Here is a 21,175-nt window from a genome sequence, read left to right on the forward strand (position 1 = left end):
ATGTGTCCTACGTACAGGACACTATGACCGAAAGGGTTAATGACATTCCCGATATATCCGATCAAAGTTCGAGCGCCTCTATTGAAAACCCGTTATTTACTTAAATACTATAAGAGTATTATAAAAATATTTATTGTATAACACTGTTTGTAGCATTCAGTAAATATGGAGTTTCTGTGGTAGAAGCTATCAAAAAATCAATATCAGAGTAAATATCTGGATTATAAGGGACAATACCAGCTTTTGTAAATTCTAAAACAGCATTATTAATCGTTGCTGATTTATTATAAGCTAAACCAAAAATCTTTCTAATTTCATAAATAGTTATAACATATTCTAGGTTATTAGCTAACTATGAATTAATCTCCTGGCTGTAGTATGTACTATGGGGTTGCATGAAGCCAATATCAAGAGGTTGAAATGTAACAGTTGTGTGAGGTGGAAAACATAAAATTGTAATATTGTTTGTCTTTGCAGTATCAATTACCACTATATCTTTTACTATATTTTCTAAATGTAAATGTGCATACATTAGTTAATAGTTCACAGTTATTTCCATACATCAATTTTTTATATTTATTTAATTTTCTATGGTTACACAACAAACAGATTACTTTATGTTTGTTTCATATTATAAATACTGTTTTGTACATAAACTTAATTAAAGCAACCATTTTAATTAAAGATGGTTAAAATACAGTTGTGTCCACTAGTTCCATGTAACTTTGCAGTTTTTTGTGGAATAATATACATAATTGTCATTATGTTAGGCACGTTTTATTTTTCGAACATCATGTCATCTCAGCAACAATTACGTGAGTGGTCTTGTAATAAAATATATAAAATATACTACGTAATATATAATTCATTTGCAGAAAATATGTCATAGTTTCTACAATATTGACAATAAGGTCTATCAGTGGTTTGAGAGTCATGGGTCTTGGAAATTGTGAGGCAGACATTTACATAATTAATCTCTTAAATTATATAAAATAATAACTGATAACATTATTACATTATGTTAAAAGTAACTATAGGAAATAAATGCTTACAAAAATTATAAATTATGTACTACCACAAGTATACCATAAAAAAAAAAAATACAGTTTATATATTTAGGTAGGTATATACATTAACATAAGCACATCACAACAAATTATAAGTATTAAAACTTTATATTTATAATTTAACTCCTTTTTATTACTTATATGAAGTAAAATAAAATAATCATATTGTATTGGCATCAATATAAAAATATAATAAATTTGTTTTAATAAAAATTTAGTACTTAAAGAATACTATACAATACAATGTGTCAATATTATAGTCATACTTATATTATATTATAATATTATAAATTAATAAAATTCGAGTAAGGGAGTAACGCTCTGGTGTACATTAGGTGTCTAGAGAGTCACTGTAATAGATGTGTTAAATTTGAATTCAATTATATACAACTAGGGTTGCCACCTTTGAAAGAAAGCAGCCCGGGAGAGACAGGCCGATAAGCAAAAAAAAAAATAAAGGACATCAGCTAGAGTCTGAGCCACATGTGGCCCGCGAAGGTATTCTGTGCGCCCCGTCACAAATTTTTAAATAAAACAAATATTCTAAAAACAGTAAAATTATATTTATTTATTTTATAAAAGTAATAATAATAATAATAAAATCAAAATTAATGTTTAAATGTTTTAAACAAAATATTTACCAGAGACATTATTTAAAGCCATAGTGGTGTAAGTCACATTTTTCTTAATTAGAGAAACAAAAGGCTTAATTACAAACTCTAAAATTAAATTATAACACGGAGGCGCAAACCAAACAGTTGTTATGTGTATGAGTCTTGTTTAGAGACAAAAAAAATTGGGGTAGTTTCCCTCTAGTAGGACTGTTGAGTGTTGAAAGCGACTTACACCACTATGCATTTCAACAATTATAATATTTCATGACTAATATTGATACTTAATCAATGACTTACCACTTAAATTATACTATTATAGTTTAATAATCATAATATTATTTTAATGACGACTTGAGAATATTTAATGATAAGAAAATATTTCAAAATAATTTTTTCTTATTTTAATTTTAATTTTATTAATCTTCGGGTTCAGGTTCAATGTATGGTAAAGGGCCAATGTCTTCATCGTTTGAGTTGCTTACAGAAAGATTTTGAAAAAAATCATGGTAAATTGGTGGAATGTAGGGAAGGAGATCAAACATATCTTTTTTTTAGCATGAGTAACTGGCCTAGGTCGTTGGTACAGATTGGGTGTAGAAACAAGTCAGGTCAGAAGTGGTCAGAAAATTAAACATAATATTATGATTAACATATTAATTGGTAGTCCACTACAATTTTTAGGATTTAATACAGTTTTTAAAATGATATATTTATCATTATTTACTTAATATGATTTTAAATAAGGACAATAGTACTCAATTTCTATTTGATTAACTTTGAATATAACAGTTAAATTATTTTTGTCAATGGTTATTTCTAAAATTTTATAAAGACAAACTTCATCTATAAAGTTTTAAAAAGTACCAAATTTTATATGTTGTGTCTTTATATTCAATTTGAGGATAACTTAACACTTAACAAACATTCAGAAGGAAAATCAAGAATTCTCTGTAATAATACTATGTTATTACTTATTATTTTATATTTTTCTTTAAGTTCAATATTTTTATTATTAGTACTGTCCATTATGTTAAATGCAAACTTATATTGATATTTTTTAGCTAATGACATTGTAATATTTTTTCTAGAACTTATATTTCGAGCATATGTTTTAAGGTTTTTGTGCTTAGCTTCATATCTGAAACACCAAAAATGTTTAGGTGGTCCAGATTGTTTAATGATTAGTGGATAATGTAAAAGAATATGATAGTTTTAACATATCTTGAAAAAGTAATATGTAGATAGGTAGTTGTATCATTCTCCTTACATGTATGAATAACAGATAAAGACACATGGCTTGATAAGTTGTCTCCAATAAGGACCCTTGGACTAGGTTTTTTTTTAAAAAAGGTAGAGCTAAAGAATGAAACCAATCATCGAAAATTTGTTGGTCAAACCAACCACTTTTACTTCTATTATATCTGCAACCTTGTGGCCCATTTTCAGTCCAACTTGGGTATAAGTTTTCTGCTTTATACACTATATAGGGTGGCAATAATTCTCCATCTGCATTTCCTGCCATCATAACTGATACACTTGTTTTAGTTGAGTCTAAAACATTTTCTGGATGTTTAGAACCTCTTTTTGCAATGATTTTTTGTTTTTTAGGGTCATCAGTAAAATTTGTTTCATCATAGTTAACTATACTAGATGGTGAAACATGTTCAAGAGACTTCATCAAATTATCAAAATAATCATTTACAATATCTTGTGTGACACTAGCTCTAGCTCTTTTGATATTTTCTCCAAAACGTTCACTAAGTTGTGGATTATTTTTCAAAAATCTAATAACAAACTCTGTACCAGGTAAATTATTTTTAAATCTTTTTTCAGTACGCCCCAACTTATCAAGATAACTTTTCACCACTAACCTCAAGTCTTTTCTTGACATAGGAAATCCCCATTGTGCACATAACAAAAGACAATCACATAACAAAGATTCTTCGTGGTCATTTAAAACTTTTTGACCACCGTAATTTAATGTATGAGTTCCCTTTATTTTTCGACTTAATGTTGTACTTGGAATACTAAACTTTTCTGACGCTTTTCTTAATGAAAGTTGTTTCATTTTAATAGCCTTGATTGCCAAGGCTAAATTTTGTTTTGTGTATTTTAAATTATACCGACCGGTATAATTTTTCTTGTGATTTCTGGCCATTTTGTCGTGGTCCACTTCGCACTACGTTTCTGAAATTTTTGATATTATTATTTCTAAGTATGAAAATTATAACAAATTTCTTATTATTAGTTTGTTAAATGGTTAACAGGAACTTAATAAACTCATTTTAAAGTATGAAAAATATACTTAGTATTACTTACTTTTGAGTTGCAGACGACGTTTGAATGTAAAAAAAAATCGATATTTTAAGCAAAACAAAATGATAAGAATTGATAAGGATTGTCCTGTACAATTGTTATCACTGGTATCAAAAATTGTTCTTTGTCATACTGCTATGGAGGTAAAATTCAGTAAATTAATTTTGATCCAACCGTGTTAAAGTTATACTGATGGACATTCAAAAAAATGAGAATGGTCTAGTGATGGGCGATTCACGTCGGTGAATCGATTTTTTGAATCGATTTAAATCGAAATTAAAAAATCGACTGATTAAAAAATCGGCCAAAATGAATCGATTTTTCGATTTAAATCGATGTTTTTTCTTAAATGTTTTCAATGAAACTGGGTAAAAAGAATTAAGGCGTATCCTTTATTCCTTTCAAATTCATATTATCAAATACTATTTTATTTATTAATATAAAATATACATACATTTTTTATACAAATATTTTTAAGAATTCATTGTTATTAACAATACATAATTATTATTGATACATTTGAAAATATACAATTTTTAAAATGCTAATTTAAATTAATAACAAATATATTTACAAATAATATACAGATAATTATTAATTACATTATACATATTTACAAATAATAAACAGATAATTACATTATAAACATTTACAAAAAGCTGTACAGATAATTATATTATACATATTAACAAAAGGCTGTACAGATAATTACATTATAAACATTTACAAAAAGCTGTACAGATAATTACATTATACTAATCTAAATTCCAATCACTTTCTGAAAGAGATCCTAGGAACAGAAGCTTGTTTAGATGTTCACCCGTCAAACGATTACGACTATCAGTCATTACCTGCCCAGCTTTTGAAAATAAGCGTTCCGAAGGAACTGATGTCGCTACCATTGATAAATAGGGGTTAACAATTTTTTTTTAATAAGGGTAAATAGGCCCATGAGTGTCCCAAAATTTTAAAACATTTTCACCTAATGGCAGAGTCGGCTGATTTAAATAATGCCTTAAATCAGTTGGCATGTTATTTCTTATACTTGTTTCGTTTAATGTTTTTTTATTAACGAGCTCTTTATGGATAGACCATAAATTATCAGTGTCTTCATCATTAGAAGAATTGCCTGTATTAGAACTGGATTCATTACAATCAATTCTAAGATCTACAATTTTATTTTTAATGGTATTAATGGCTTTAGAACAAGCGATAGCATCATTACAATGGAGGGTTTTAAATCGTGGGTCAAGAATGGTAGCTATAGAGAGTATTTCTAAAAATTCGACTCTACCAAACCGTGATTTTAAATTTTGTAATAAATTATTTTTTAACTCGGAAGAAAGATCACTACCAACTTCTACCACCTCGATTTTTTTTAAAAGACAATGCATTAAGGGAATTATTTTACTGCCAGTGATGTAATTTTGGCCACATAATTCCTTTGTAGCAGCTTCAAACGGTTTAAGTAAACTTATCATTTTATTTACACTAAATAACTCGGAACCAGATAACATTGGTGGACCATTAGGAAACTTAACGATGGTAGATGCTATGCTATCCGAACAGCTTTTAAATCTATCCAACATATAAAATACAGAATTCCACCGGGTTGGGACAGATTGTTTTAATTTGTATTTACATATTTTATGTAGTTCATCTGATGCTGATACCGACTGTTTAAAAAATGTAACTAAATATTTTACTTTAGTTATTATATTGGCAATATTTTTTGTGTCATCTAAAGCATTTTGAACTACGAGATTTAAAGTGTGCGCAAAACAAGGCAAGTGCTTTTCCTTACCAAAGTAATTGTATACAGCACTTTTAATATTACAACCACTGTCGGTTACTACTAAAAAAACTTGATCTTTTTCAATCCCCCATCTATTTAACAAATCTTTAATCCACCCAACAATGTTATCCGATGTATGGCGCTCATCAAGCTCTAGAACGCCAAGTGTTGCACTTTCTAATTCTAATTTGGACATACTTAAATAGTGAGCTGTCATACCAAGAAAACTTTTTGTATTTAAAGTATCAGTCCATATGTCTGTTGTTAATGTAACACTTTCAATGAGAGATAATTTATTTTTGATTTGAGTAGATAATATGTCATACTTGGAATTTATAAGCTGGGTAATTGTTTTCCTTGATGGTACTTTATACAAAGGCATTACCTTCTTCATAAAATGTTTGAAACCATCCTTTTCTGTAGATGACAATGGCATATTGTCCTTAACTAACATATAGACTAATGCATTTGTAACTGACATTGACTTGACACCACCTCCTAAAAATTAAATTTTTTTAATATTTTAATAATTAGAATGAATGAAAAATAATTATGTTTTTTAAAATGGTTAACATCAACACTAGCAAATGAAAGTCTATATTTTGATAATAAAGAGTTTTTAAATTTTAAATTAATTTTTGTAAAATTATTTTAAACTTTTTCAACATTTGTAAAAAAAAATATTAACCTAATAAAATAAATCATATAGGTACCTAGCTAAAAAATTAATTTATTTATTTTTTAAATATTTAAATATTACTAACTTCCAAAAGATCTGAATTCGTTGATTGCTTGATCAATTGTAGGTTGTGTAAATCTTGTACTTGAGGATGCTCCACTAATCGATGTGAAATTTGATATCGAGGAAACGGATTCACTGCTCTTCGATATCACAGAGTCAGATTCTGAACATTGAGAGTGAGACATTTGAGACGATGGTCGTGTTCGTGATGTGATTATTGTATCATCCAACGTTGATTGTGTGCCAAACTGAGTCTATAATAAAAAATTAAATCATAAACATGTGTATACGTTTATTTAAATATTGACATGTCAATAATTAAATTATAAAAATTACCATGGATTGATGAACAATTTGACTAATTTGAGGATCATCTTCATTTTCTTCCACTTCCAACTCACGACCGTGAGTGTTTAACGACTTTGAAGATTTCCCAGATTTTGCTGGCAAATTAAAACTTGGGACACTTGGGTGTTTTCGTTTGAGATGCTGTTTAAGGTTTGTAGTATTGCCACATGTTTTTACTACAGCATTACACAATTTACATGAACCCGAAGCACCGTTTTCTAATTTATCAAAAAACTTCCACATTACAGACATTGTAATTGTAGAGATAAAATAAAGATTTTAAACAATTTAAACACGGTGAGTCGGTGACCACGAGGTTTTCACACTTACGGTTACGGACGGAGTCACGCCGTCACGGAGTAAAAACGCGATACACAATAAAATTAACGAAGTACTAAGATCACAAACGACGCAAACGCAAAGGCGGTTAGAACTGTGAGTCTGTGTCGTCTGTGATAGTGTGATGTGATGTGATGCAACATGCAAGTAAACAAAACAGAAAATTGGTAGGATAATTGGTAGGTGTTGGTCGGGGGGAACATGTGTCCAACAGTGTTTACCCCAAGAGGGAAAAATTCCCTGGAAAATAAAAAAATCGGACAAAAAAAATCGATTCAGTAATAAAATCGCCCTAGTGAATCGATTCAAAAAATCGAAAAATCGACTACAAAAAATCGATTTTTTAAAACATCGATTTAAATCGCCCATCACTAGAATGGTCCACTTCACACGACCAGGTCCACTACACCCCGTCCTACGGTACTGCCTACTCTAATATCTAGGTGATATCACAGATAAACAACATTAACTATGCTTACCTTACCAGAGTTTAATGTTTAAGACGTGCTTATAATATAATATAGCATAATAATATAATATAATATAGCATAAATACAATAAACGTTCATGTACGAACGGTCCAGTGAAAATCCACCTTAAAGGTAAATTGGACCATTTGAATAGATTAAAATGGTAAAATAAATTTAGTAGGTATAACATTAAGAGTTATTCGTTTACCAGATACGCATCGACAGCAGAACAACGCATTAGGGTATTTTGTGAAGAATCGATGCGGTTCCATTGATATTATCGATGAAGCAAAGGAAAAACATCGTTATGTTGCAGTAGTTCAACCTCAGACTAGGAAGGTAACACGCTCCTCATGGTTTGTGCCCTTATGTCATTTACAATGGCTATTGCCATTATTGACGTTCTGTGATAAACATCGAGAACAGAATCATACATTAATAGTATCGAACAAGTCGAATGCAATTCGATCGAAAAACTATGCAGCGACTGGGACTTTCCGTGAAGGTACTTACTTACTCTTTGAGGACAATCACATTTTTCTGCATTGCATATGTTATAACAAATTGTATAGTAAAAAATAATAATTCAGGTATGGTGACAAATGATAATGAGTATCTTGAAAGAAATAAGAGAAAATACAACATCATAGATTTACCATTTTCAAGACTGGTGCCTTTGGTCTACGTGAGCACTGCGTTTATCTTTGGAGCTGGACTGATAGTTATATTTATCTTTTCAGTATGTATTTGTATCCGATCAAGGGGTGCTGATTGTAATAATCTGTGACCATAGCATTTCATTGTGTTGTAATTTAAAATACATCAATTAATGACATATCAATATTAAAATTAAAATATTACATAATCGTATAATTTTTATTTTTATTTTATGGTATAATATTATGAAATTAAAATAACATAGTTCAACAGTTGATCAAGATTCTAAATTATATTTAAATTAAATTAGGTAGCAATAAAATAAATCTTAAATTAAAAACTACAAAAAATAAATATTATAATAATAATATTAAATAAAATCCGTGACTTTCATATTCATAACTTTGAGGAATTAAATATTCTTTACTTTTTAGAAAACAGCAGCCACTTTCTTAGAAAAATTAATCTAATCAAACCTATTTCCCGTTATTTTAGAAGTAAAGGTCAACTGAATAATATTTTCATCCCTAATGTTCATAAATCCACCAAATCTTCTTTTTATAATTAACCTGCATATTTATAACAGCCATCCTTATGAAATATGTGACTATAATATATGTTTGAAATTGTTACTTTTATATACTTACTGTGCCTAAATTAAATATATTGGACTTAACAGTATTTACCAATTTAGTCGGAATAACTTATAAATAGTTTATGCCGTGTGCCCATGTGGTGTAGAACAATTTTTGAAGTACCTATATTAGTTTGTCTTAAATGATTTATTTCCTGGATTTTTTATGGTATATATTTATATTATCTTTTGATAAGAATGAAATTAATATTCCTCTGTTGACTGTAATGTTATTTCAAGTGCACTTAGGTGTTCTTTGAGATTTTTAATAAAAATCAATTGTCTAAATAGTAAAAATTAATTCTATAGATACTAAGAAAATTGGTGAAAAATATTCATTATAATGAATGTTAAATATTATCATTGAGTATAGATACTAACTCAATGATATTATGCACGCTTTTAAATTTTGAATAATTTTTTTTTAAATTTCTTTTATTTTGGAATGGCCCAATTTGAAATTTCATAAATTTACTGGGGTATCGTCTGATAATAATTATCTATCGGGCTCCACTTCTACTTCACCTAGATCTCACTTAGATTTCGAAAAAATATTTATTTAATAATTTTATTAATTTGCCTTCATGCTGAGTTTTTAAGTAGATTAATATCAAATTTTTCACACATTATATCTGGAGATATGTTGTCATGTTTTTTAGAGTTCACTATCGGTCGGTAATAATTATGTACAGTGAAAACTGTCTAAAGCGGAATCGCATGGGACCAACAAAAAATTCCGCTTTAAGCAGTTTTCCGCTTTATTCAATAAAACGGAAAAATTCCGGATTATTCAATTCAAATAAATAAGAAATACATCCCAAAGAATAGTTTTCAATTTATTGTTTTAAATACATAATATAATTCTTTAAAATTCATTAAATTTAAACTAAAATCATGTATAGGTTTTTTATTACATATTACATACTACATATAAGACGACAATTAAATATTACATATAAACATTTAGCATTTCCAAAAATGATGAATCGTTTAAGATGCGATAATATGCATTGTATGTACATATGAACAATTTTATCTTCTTTATCTATCACCATTTAACGATGTACATTGTATTAAATACCTACTTTATTTAATAATCATCTCTTTACCCGGGTAATTGTATCGGTTTCATCTATGGATTGTAACATATAGACTCTTTTTCAAGTTACTTCTTGTTCGAGATTATTCGATATTGTTTTAAAATTATCACACGTGGTTTTGAACATACCTTCGTATACTATCGTTAAATCGCTACATAATTGTACAGCTTTAGTGTAAAAACTCATTGTATTATTCGTACGTTGGTTAAAATTATCTAATTTAACATAAATTAATAACTTCCAATCGAAATTGGCTAATCGAATAGGTCCCTGATTTTCGAAATACATTCTTGGGATAGCTTTGAAATCTGATACGGCTTTGTCTGTGCCGATGCAACTTGGAACATGAAATACGTCAACATGAACCTAAAAGTTTATTACTTTGTTATTAAAATTTTTTTTTTTTTTAGGTTAAATATTTTCTTATCATTATCTTATTTTAGGATTATATTGCAACACACCTCCTTCGTCTATCAAAACTAAGTGGTTGTCGATATTTATACCAAATCCTATCCAGTTAAGGTAGTAGTTGGTTAGCTATTCCCACTACACGAACCGGTCTTGAGAACCGGGTTGTTGGATCGATACAAATAAAGTTTCCTAAGTTATATTTTACAGGTCCTAGGAACTTATGACCTGCGTTCATAGACTAACACAATGGAACACGATATGTAACGCATAACAAGATTTATTAAATGACTGAATAATATCTATAGTATATAGTACACTATCACCTGAGTAACCCTGTTCTTGAGGGTGGTATATTGAAGATCACAGGAATAGCGGAGCACGAGCTGAACAATTATTAAGTGATTTTTAAAAGGTAGGCTTCAATGTGTTTTGGACACGACCGTGGTTTAGACTCGACTGTCTGGTTATTTTATAATATACATACTCGTACTCTACGTTCCTGTGTTCTGTTAACCTAAGCTAAATTCGCGAGCGTGATATAAATGATGAGTCAGTAATCTGTAAATTGTTACACTACCTATAGATTTGCTAGATTAAACTAACAGGATAATGTTTGATTTGACAAAAATTAAATTGTGATATCAATAAATAGTTTGTAGAACGTATGTTAACAAAGTATTTGTTAGTTTAACTTAACTTATTATCAATTTTACCTATATATTTCGTTGAGTGCGATCATATGTTTTAATATAGATTTTACGATCGTCTATTTCATATAGATCATTATCTAAACCGACTCGATTAACGTGCTATAAAAGTTCCTTTTACTCGGTTGTCTATCTTCATCTAACCTGCTCCAGCTATCTGTGTATTCATACGGATATACACCTTTCCGTGTCACTAACGGCATATCGTATTCAGTAAAAACTTTGGCAGTCTCACGAAAAAATTCAAGTTTAGGCGTGATTAAATTTTTAGCAAGTGAAGATAGACTTGAGGCCATGAATCTAAACGTGTCTATGAAGCGGATTGTAAATTTATTTGATACATATTTAGTGAACGATATGTATTTTTCTTCACTGTTGGGTATTACTCTTATAGCTTGGGTGTCATAGGCTATGACTCATAGCCAAGTTCTGTGACTATCAGGTGCACATCGTAGTTCGATAAGTTATGAAAGTAGCACGGTACAAAAACAGGTGTTTTAAAAAACAAATTACATAGAGCTTTGCGATATTTCCCTGAGAGATGGAAATGGTCAGCTGATGGGAACTTGATTTGACAAAGATTGCACTGTGTAGCTGCTTCATGGATCTGAACGTCACCCACGGTCATGTTTATCGGAACATTCGTCTTCAATAATTTTTCAATCTTTAATGCTATATCAGTAACCGTTTCGACACCATGCCTCGTCACGTTCTGTCGATTCTCGCTTCCTCGGTATAATATTGGTTTTGTTGGTATGTCATATCTCGCTAACAGCTCTGCCGGTACGTCATTGCCAGCCTTCACAATAAGTCCATAGCTCATCGCCTCATGTCTATGTAATATCTTTATATTTTTTCCCTTCTCTTTGGTCCACGTGTTATACTATTTTGTGGTAGGAAAGGCAGGTCGTTATGCTCATAGAGAAGGTGCCGTGGGTACGTTACGTCCACCTAATACACTCGTCCGATGGGCAAGGTCTCATTTAAATCATTAAGTCCGTTTAATGTAGGTTCAACCCAGTTGAACCCACCGTACGGCATGTATTGGGACATAGCCCATCCATGCAAGTTGTTATCTATACAAATTTTAAAAAATAATAAGTTTTGAAAAATAATATATATACTCACAGTCCTGATATATAATCCATGATATATCTTTAGTCTCGTCATAGCCCGGGGTCTTCGTGTTATTTGCCTTCGCGTATCTCTTGCTCGCTTGTACCAAGCCACCGCGTATACCTAAAAAAATTAATAAGATTATTATCATATGTAAGTTTTTAAAAATAATATACTAACCATTCTCAAACATCAATAACATGTCGTACTCGTGCAGCAACTGTAGCTTTTGCCCCGTGAACTTTAGCATCGCATCGAAAATAAGTCCAGGAGCGGTGAAAAAATGTGCGGCGTCCAGGTAGTACGCCCTCATACACAGGTGGCGGAAGTTTTCTAAAACGTCCGCCAGCAGCAACACATCAATTTTCAAGTAAAAGTCGCTATATTCACCCAACGTCGTACAACCGAAGTGGCCCCAGACCGCCTTCGCGTGTTAAAAACCGCTCTCTGTCACTCCGGTCTCCGTCAACGTGCTATAAAAATCTCTCTTACTCGGTAGTCTCCTGTGCTCCAGCCGCTCCCAGTATCATAACCAATATCAGTGACTATGAGGTGCGAGTCGTATAACCAATATATATAGGTTTGTCAAATTTAATAATTTTGTTCTCCAGGGCGACAGCGTTCAGGTCCTCATTGTAATTAGTACAGTGTTTAAATGTACTCTTATTAATTAATTTCTGCAGCCTCCTTTCACATGACACCAACTCCATCTTCATCTCTTTACGTTTAGACTGCATAGTTTTCCCTGTAAAAATTAAACATATCAGTAAAAATGTTTATATATAATAAATAAAGTAACATACCGAATACAGCGTTGTTCATAAGCTTAAAAAAGTCTTTCTCAAAGTCATTTTTTGCCCTCTTCCTCATCCCGGTGTTCAGATCTATGTATTTAGCCAGCCAATCTGACTGGTTAAATTGTATCACTCTATGTACCTGTAAAAATTAAAAAAATTGTTAAAATCTTGTAAAATTGACAAAATATAAATATTTACTTTTTCTACTATTAAACCGTTCTTAATCGCTTGCTGCAAGTTCCTATAATGGATTATGTAATTTTCTTTCTTCTCAAACGTCGCCATCAACTTCTGTACCTTTGATCATCGCGGCACACTATTTCGAGGTAGGAAGGGGAGATCGTTATGTAGGTCATGCAGCTCTTTCGGATATGTCACATCCACCTCATACACTCGCCCTATGGGGGAGGTCTCATACAAATCATTAAGTCCGTTCAACGTGGGTTCAACTGTACGGCATGTACTGGGACATTGCCCACCCGTACAAATTGTTACCTATAAAAAAAAAAAATATTAATTAGTTTTGAAAAATAATATATATATATATACAGGGTGATTCTTTTATCAAACAACACTTATATGGTGTTTGTTTGTAAATCCCACCTAACATACACCTATAACACACAAACACCACCCAACTTTGGGAGGCTATATCTTGTAAACGAATTGACGAAAAATGAAAATTTAAACGTGAAAATTCATTGAAAAAATAGCCTTTTTAGTTTATCAAATTTTAAGTATAGGTTGTCATTTGAAAATCAAAAGTTGATAATGGTTAACCTGATAAATATAAGGGTGAGAATATTTAAAAAATATTTAGTTCTAGAACAAGATGGTTCCAAAATTTTGAAAAAATTCAATAGTTTTTGAAATAATGAGTGTTGTTTGATAAAAGAATCACCCTGTATATACTCACAGTCCTGATATACTATCCACGATTTCTCCTTCGTTTCGTCATATCCCGGGGTCTTGTCATTATTCGCCTTTCCATACCGTTTGCTCGCTTGTACTAGTCCACCACGTATACCTATAAAAATTAATAAGTTTATTATCATACTCGTATGTACATTTTTTAAAATAAAAATAATATACTGACCATTCTCAAACATCAATAACATGTCGTACTCGTGCAGCTACTGTAGCTTTTGCCCCGTGAACTTCAGCATCGCATCGAAACTAAGTCCAGGGGCGGTAAAATAATGTGCGGCGTCCAGGTGGTACGCCCTCATACACACGTCGCGGAAGTTCTCAAAAACGTCCGCCAGCAGTAACACATCAATTTTTAAGTATAAATCCGAATAATCTCCGAGCGTCTCACCACAGTCGAATTGGTCCCAGACCGCCTTCGCGTGTTCGTAATCTTCCTCATTTATCACAGTCTCCGTCAATGTACAATAAAAATCCCTCTTGCGCGGCAATCTCGTCTCTTCCAACCGCTCCCAACTATCCGTGTACCCGTACGGGTATATACCCTTACGAGTCACGAGCGGCATATCTTCGGCGACAAAATGTTTAGCTGTCTCACGGAAGTTCTCAAGTTCAGGTGTAACCAAATTTTCAGCCAGGGACGACAAACTCGACGCCATAAACCTGAACGTGTCGATTAACCGAATAGTGAAGGTACTACTTATATATTTCGAGAAAGATATAAATTTCTCTTCACTGTTCGGAATAACGTTGATAGTCTTAGTATCATAACCAAGTTCAGTGACTATGAGGTGCGAGTCGTAGTTTGAGAGATTATGAAAAAATACGGGTACAAATTTAGGCTGTTGTAACTCCAAGTTACACCTCGAACACAAGGTCTGCCTAAATTTGTCCGTCAGATGGTCATGATCCCTAACCTTATCGCCCCCGGTTAAACTGCATTTGCATAAATTACACTCCTTACACTCTTGGTGTGTTTTTTCTTCGCCCTCAGTCATGATTCTAGGTATATTTGTCTTCATCAGACCTTCGATTTTCCTGGCCACCTCAACTATCGTCTCCACAAAATGTCTCGCCACGTCCGTCTTGTTTTCATTACCTCTATAGATTACTGGCCCCGTCGGTATCTCGTACTCCGCCAACAGTTCCGTTAATAAAATATATACAAAGTATTTACAATTTATTTATAAAATTATTTAGATATATGACAAAGAAGCTCTCTCATCAATTCTTTTTCCTCATCGTTCCATTTCTGTCCTCCATCATCTACCTCATCTTCAAGCTCCGACCATTCAAGTTCATCTCCCCTGTAAAATTAAAAATATTAGTAAAATAATTTAAATATATATATATATTTGTAATAACTTACTCTATACTATAATGTCCATGTGCTAATGTATGTATTTTGTCATCCAGCACCACTCGTTTGTCATCATAGCTATTATATGTTAACTTTTTAGTTTTTATTGTCATTAGTTGGTGGTTGAATGACCGTATTGACACATTATCTCTATATAACTCCAGTCCAACTTCTCCAAACAAACACTTCTTGTGGTCCTCCAATGTCATGTGGTTTTTAACCACATGTTGTCGTATCCCCTTTGCTTCGATTTTTTCCACTCCAACTCTGTCCTCCGGTCCGCCATACACGTTAAACGCATACGATTTTGCCCTCAAAGCACAAAATTCTGTCACCAAATTGCCATCGACTTCATCAGAAAAGAATCCCGGACTCTTCTTCCTATCTGCCACATCACACGGATGGTCACTGGGCAGGTTAGCAGTGTCCATCCTATCCAACAAGTTGCTGTTAGCCGCCAAGTCTACATAAAAATCATCCGTCTGAATATGATATACCAATGAATCTAAAAAAAAAAAATGTTAAATTAATATATTATATACATGTGATTATTTTAATTATATTTACCTGTGTACATAAGTTTAATTCTATCTCTATAGTGTTTCTTCATAACGTCGTAATGGTACTCGTACATTTTCGTCTTGGATATGTCCAGCACTGCAAATCCTGTAAAAAATAAATGTGTTAGTAAATGTATGATAAAAGTAGGTAGTAAAAAGTATATTTACCAATATATATATAATATATATATATATATATAGGTTTGTCAAATTTAATAATTTTGTTCTCCAGGGCGACAGCGTTCAGGTCCTCAATGTAATTAGTACAGTGTTTAAATGTACTCTTATTAATTAATTTCTGCAGCCTCCTTTCACATGACACCAACTCCATCTTCATCTCTTTACGTTTAGACTGCATAGTTTTCCCTGTAAAAATTAAACATATCAGTAAAAATGTTTATATATAATAAATAAAATAACATACCGAATACAGCGTTGTTCATAAGCTTAAAAAAGTCTTTCTCAAAGTCATTTTTTGCCCTCTTCCTCATCCCGGTGTTCAGATCTATGTATTTAGCCAGCCAATCTGACTGGTTAAATTGTATGAGTGATACATAGAGTGTATGTACCTGTAAAAATTAAAAAAATTGTTAAAATCTTGTAAAATTGATAGAATATAAATATTTACTTTTTCTACTATTAAACCGTTCTTAATCGCTTGCTGCAAGTTCCTATAATGGATTATGTAATTTTCTTTCTTCTCAAACGTCGCCATCAACTTCTGTACCTTTGATCATCGCGGCACACTTTTTCGAGTGCTATGTACTGACGTCCCGCTGAGACATCTAAACACACATATACACGTAGATATGTATAAGTGACCCTGGGGCGTATGATTTCGCCAACCAATTCTATTGTGTAGGACATCAATAGTTATATCGAACGCCAAACTTCTAGCCTTTCCAAAATATTACTATAGTAATTAGATATACGAAATATTAAATATGAAATCGTAGTATTGACAGGCATAACTAGAGATATGATGAATGTCGTCGGGTTATTGAGATTACGTACCGCGAATAACCAGGATGTGGACCGACCGGTCGCATGGGCGTGGGAAGCTGCGATATTAAAATAATACACGCGTACGCTTTTGCACGACTCGGCCATGGACACATACGTATCTTATCGATAGGAGAGGAAATGCAGAGAGTAGGACTATCTGGACTATATAGGAGAGCCCCGACTAGACCCAATTCAGACGTGAGCCACCAGAGTCAGAACAAGCACCTTCACGCCAGACACCAGTCCAATTTAATTATTCGGACTTAGAATATTTTGCAACCAAATCATTTTGTGCAGTAAAAGTGTTTTATTTACATAGTAATCAAATAAATATCTAATAAATTAATTACAAATTAAGTTGTTATACTTATTACACCCAATCCATCTACCTCAACACCAGTCGTTTGTCCTCCTGTATGCTGGGACGCTACAAATTTGGCGCAGTCGGTAGGATTTTCCATCAACGGAAAGCTGAAAATTTTTTGTTTTCAACTTCACGGAGGCAACGCACCCAAGAGTCACGTTTGGAGGACTGATCACCTTCCAGCAACTCCGGGAGAAAGAGAATCTACGTAGCAAGCAGCTAGAGCAGTCAGGACAACAACAAGAGCAACAATGGAAGCAACTCAAGCAGTGACAGTATTGTGAGTTGTAATTTAAGTTTTGGGGTACTTATTTATGTAGGAATTTTAATTATAAGGCTCTGTCACGTCTCCTTTGGATCTGTTAGGACCATCGTATAAAATTTATTGTGAAGGTGTATATATATATATTATCTACTTAAAGAAATAATATGGTAAGTAATGTATAAAAGTGTAGGAAAATTTTGAGAAATATATATATGTTATCTACTTAAAGAAATAATATGGTAGGTAATGTATAAAAGTGTAGGATAATTTTGAGTATATAAAGGGTATATGTACCGATAAAAGTGTTATAAAGAGAATAAATGAGTATAAAGTGAATTTAAATAAATGTTATATGAGAATAATTTTGTGGTATAAATTAATATGAAATGAATATAAGTGAAAATAAATGAGAATAATTTTGAGATATAAAAGTGAATATAGTATAATTGAGAAAATAATAAAGAGGATATATATAATTGGAATTACGCGCGTAATGTCATATAATGCAATGTCATATAATAGATTGAATTAAAATAAAGAGATATTGAGTTAAAAAAATAATTGAGAGTTTATTAAATGGTAGTTAAACCATAATTTTTGTGATTTTGAGAAATATTGATATAAATGGATAATTGAGTTTTAAAAAGAAGAAATAAATAAGTGAATAAATATTTGAAATAAATGTGCGCACATACATATATAAGTTGAATTAAAAGAGAAATACCAAAGAGTGAAATTGAATAAAGTGTAATTGAGAAAAGATATATAATAGAGTAGCTTAGGGGCCCTAGAATAAGCATTATATTAAATAAACTAGTGAGAAATAAATCGTAGTGAATATTGGAGTATTGGGTAATAAATATTATAGTTACTATTAGTAGGTAATTAATTTAAGAATTTCAAAATAAATATTTTGAACAATTATAAAATTAATAATCAATAGTGGTTATTAAATAAATAGTGATAGAATAGTTAGCGAAATTAGAATACAATTTAGGTATTTAAATTTTAGGCACATAAATTAAATAAATAATTTTATTTAAATAATTTTACTAAATGAATAAAATATAAATTGATGAATAAAAATTTGGGAGATACGTCAGAGAATCCGACAGGGAATTTAACGGAAATAAATAGCGATAGTACTGCGGACATAGGCGTACAGGTAGGAGAGGCAAGCGGTGCTAGCGTAGTAGCTGCCGAAACAAATATAGTAAAAATCGAGGAGTTAATCGATTTGAATAAAACAATTGAATATCCAAGTCCACAATATTCTGACCAAGATAGGTATTTAAGAACAGCTAAGGGAATAGCTTGGGTAGATTTAATTGAAACACCGAGTAGTTTACCTAGAAGAGGAGGAACTCGATCTGACCCGGGGGTAGTACACACGGAATTAGTCGCAGAAAAACGAACCAGAAAAGTTAGTAACGCTACACTAGAAATGGAATTCGATAAAGCTACGTCCCTTATACCGATATGTACGGGCGCGAATAATGTCGCGGAATTTATTAATACGTGTGATATTGTTGTAAAAGCAGTAGATAAGGATAAATTAGACTTGTTAGTTAAAGTAATAAATTCGAAGTTAGCCGGAAATGCTTTAGAAGCATGTAAATACCGCGAGACTAGTACATGGAATAGTATAAAGTCAATTTTAAAGGGAGCTTTTGAACATAAGTCATCTGAGATGACACTGACTTTAGGGTTACACTTTGCGCGTATGAAAGAAAACGAATGCGTCGCGGAGTACGCGAGTCGAATCGAAGAAATCTATTATAAATTATGTACAATTGCAACAGAGAAATTAAATGAAGCCGAAACCAAAATCTATAAAAGTCAACTTAAAAATCAGGCATTAATAATTTTTGTTAACGGGTTACCAAAACATTTAAATCTTGCACTAAAAGCTAGGGATCCAAAAACTTTAGAGGATGCTATGCAGGTAGCGAAAGACGAAGAAACCGAATATAACGCTAATTTAGATGTAGAAAAATTACGGAAAAACTTGGAAAGACAAGATTTAAACGGGGGAAATGTACTTGAAAATAACTTTAGGAAACAAGGAAATGACAATAATAGTAACAAACAAAATTTTAATCGCGGAAATAATAGATACAATAATTATAACAACGGGTATAACGATTATAATAGGCGAACTAATAATAACGTATATAATAATACATTCGATAAAAATTTTAATCGGAACGGATATAATAACGGAAGACAAAACCAGAGCAATTTTAATCAGCGTAATAATAATCAAATCAGGATATCGCCAAATAACGCAGGATGTTATATCTGTGGCGGCACAAATCATTTCGCACGAGATTGTAGGCAGGCAGGTCAAAATCTGAGACAAAACATTAATATGAATAGACAACAAATTCCAAATTTCAATCCGCGTAGAAGCAACAATAGTAATAATAACGTGGAACCTCTGAGTTGCACATATTGCAATAAAAGAGGACACGAAATTTAAACAAAACACAAAACAGCGAAATGATTGGAATAACGCAAATTCGTCGGGAAACGCTCGGATGCCAACCTCGATTGGGGTGAGATTGGTACATCAAATAATCGATTCAGAACCCTCACAGAGCGATGCTTACGCATTTCAATAGCTATAATTCAAAATCATATAATGTTACAATCACCTAGTTTTAATACAGAAAATGTTCAATTACTATTAGACACGGGTAGCGATTTAAATTTAATAAAAATAAATAAGTTAGCTGGTAACACGATAAATGATAATAAATGAAAATGAAAAAATTTATCTAAAAGGCATAAACGAAAAAATAGTTCCTACAATTGGACGTACAATAATTACATTAATAATAGATAAAAACGAATTTAAAACCGACTTTTTTGTAGTAGATAAACAGTTTCCGGTCGATAAGGACGGAATACTAGGATAGAAATTTCTGATAGAAAATAACGCTGTAATCGATATCGCAAATAGTACATTAACAATAAAAGATAAAAATGACTTTAACGAAAATAAAATATGTTTCACATTAGAACCGCGAACGGAAACGGTGGTTTGCATACCGATTGCAGATCCCGATATGGAAAATAAAAATATTTTAATAAATAAACAACAATTATCAGAGGATGTGTATTGCGCAAATATATATAATACGGTTAAAAATGGCAAGATTACAGTTAGTGTATTAAACATATCAGAAGTAGCACAGGAAGTGAAAGTAGCGCAGATTAATAAAATATCATATGAATACGACGTGGATACAGATAATCACGAAATAAAAAATATAGTTCATGATAATGCACGCGTAGATAAAATAAAAAGTCTTATTAGGAGTGACCATTTAAATACAGAAGAACGCGAAACGATAGTAAAAATTTGTGAGCAATATGCCGACATATTCTATTTAGAGAACGATTATTTAACTATGACAACACTGGCAGAACACGTAATCAAATTACCTGTTGACCAAGCCCCAGTTCATCGAAAACCATATAGGCTACCGCATGCGCAGTTACCTATAATTGAGGCAGAACTTGCGAAAATGGAAGAAAACGATATCATAGAACGGAGTATGAGTCCGTTTAACGCA

General features: G+C 31.7%; 3 protein-coding genes and 4 pseudogenes across 4 annotated transcripts; 1 reads left to right on the forward strand and 6 right to left on the reverse strand.

Moving 5' to 3' along the window:
* Nucleotides 1-21,175, reverse strand: part of LOC149062623 (uncharacterized) — a 512,259-nt pseudogene that overhangs the window by 472,086 nt on the left and 18,998 nt on the right.
* On the forward strand, nt 24-8,558 carry LOC149062648 (uncharacterized; annotated as a pseudogene). Its single transcript, XR_016190710.1, has 4 exons — nt 24-35; nt 610-815; nt 7,903-8,196; nt 8,282-8,558. The product of XR_016190710.1 is annotated as an uncharacterized LOC149062648 (transcript).
* Nucleotides 2,863-3,839, reverse strand: LOC149062649 (uncharacterized; annotated as a pseudogene).
* Nucleotides 12,806-13,528, reverse strand: LOC149062650 (uncharacterized). The gene is made up of 3 exons (XM_089216818.1): nt 13,312-13,528; nt 13,120-13,252; nt 12,806-13,061 (listed from the first exon to the last, which is right to left on the reverse strand). The coding sequence occupies exons 1-3, from the start codon at nt 13,396-13,398 to the stop codon at nt 12,862-12,864; spliced, it is 420 nt and encodes a 139-aa protein (XP_089072944.1). The 5' UTR covers nt 13,399-13,528; the 3' UTR covers nt 12,806-12,861.
* Nucleotides 14,034-14,727, reverse strand: LOC149062651 (uncharacterized). Its single transcript, XM_089216816.1, has 2 exons — nt 14,210-14,727; nt 14,034-14,140 (listed from the first exon to the last, which is right to left on the reverse strand). Exon 1 carries the CDS (start codon nt 14,697-14,699, stop codon nt 14,247-14,249), a length of 453 nt encoding a protein of 150 aa, XP_089072942.1. The 5' UTR covers nt 14,700-14,727; the 3' UTR covers nt 14,034-14,140; nt 14,210-14,246.
* LOC149062652 (uncharacterized) lies at nt 14,777-16,113 on the reverse strand. The gene is made up of 3 exons (XM_089216815.1): nt 15,968-16,113; nt 15,410-15,905; nt 14,777-15,347 (listed from the first exon to the last, which is right to left on the reverse strand). Exons 1-3 carry the CDS (start codon nt 16,032-16,034, stop codon nt 15,233-15,235), a joined length of 678 nt encoding a protein of 225 aa, XP_089072941.1. The 5' UTR covers nt 16,035-16,113; the 3' UTR covers nt 14,777-15,232.
* Nucleotides 16,252-16,675, reverse strand: LOC149062653 (uncharacterized; annotated as a pseudogene).

This window comes from Diuraphis noxia, unplaced genomic scaffold (genome assembly GCF_037042655.1).
Source record: "Diuraphis noxia isolate RWA-SAM2 unplaced genomic scaffold, SU_Dnox_SAM2 contig0001, whole genome shotgun sequence".
Classification (NCBI taxonomy): domain Eukaryota; kingdom Metazoa; phylum Arthropoda; class Insecta; order Hemiptera; family Aphididae; genus Diuraphis; species Diuraphis noxia.

Bases quoted from the DNA above. Each gene is read 5' to 3' on its own strand.
- LOC149062651 (XM_089216816.1), bottom strand. From the start codon at position 14,699: ATGGCGTCGAGTTTGTCGTCCCTGGCTGAAAATTTGGTTACACCTGAA.
- LOC149062652 (XM_089216815.1), bottom strand. From the start codon at position 16,034: ATGTACGAGTACCATTACGACGTTATGAAGAAACACTATAGAGATAGA. The intron at 15,906-15,967 runs GTAAATATAATT...TTTTTTTTTTAG, and splicing joins AATTAAACTTATGTACACAG to ATTCATTGGTATATCATATT. The intron at 15,348-15,409 runs GTAAGTTATTAC...TTAATTTTACAG, and splicing joins CATGGACATTATAGTATAGA to GGGAGATGAACTTGAATGGT.
- LOC149062650 (XM_089216818.1), bottom strand. From the start codon at position 13,398: ATGGCGACGTTTGAGAAGAAAGAAAATTACATAATCCATTATAGGAAC. The intron at 13,253-13,311 runs GTAAATATTTAT...TAATTTTTACAG, and splicing joins ACGGTTTAATAGTAGAAAAA to GTACATAGAGTGATACAATT. The intron at 13,062-13,119 runs GTATGTTACTTT...TAATTTTTACAG, and splicing joins TATGAACAACGCTGTATTCG to GGAAAACTATGCAGTCTAAA.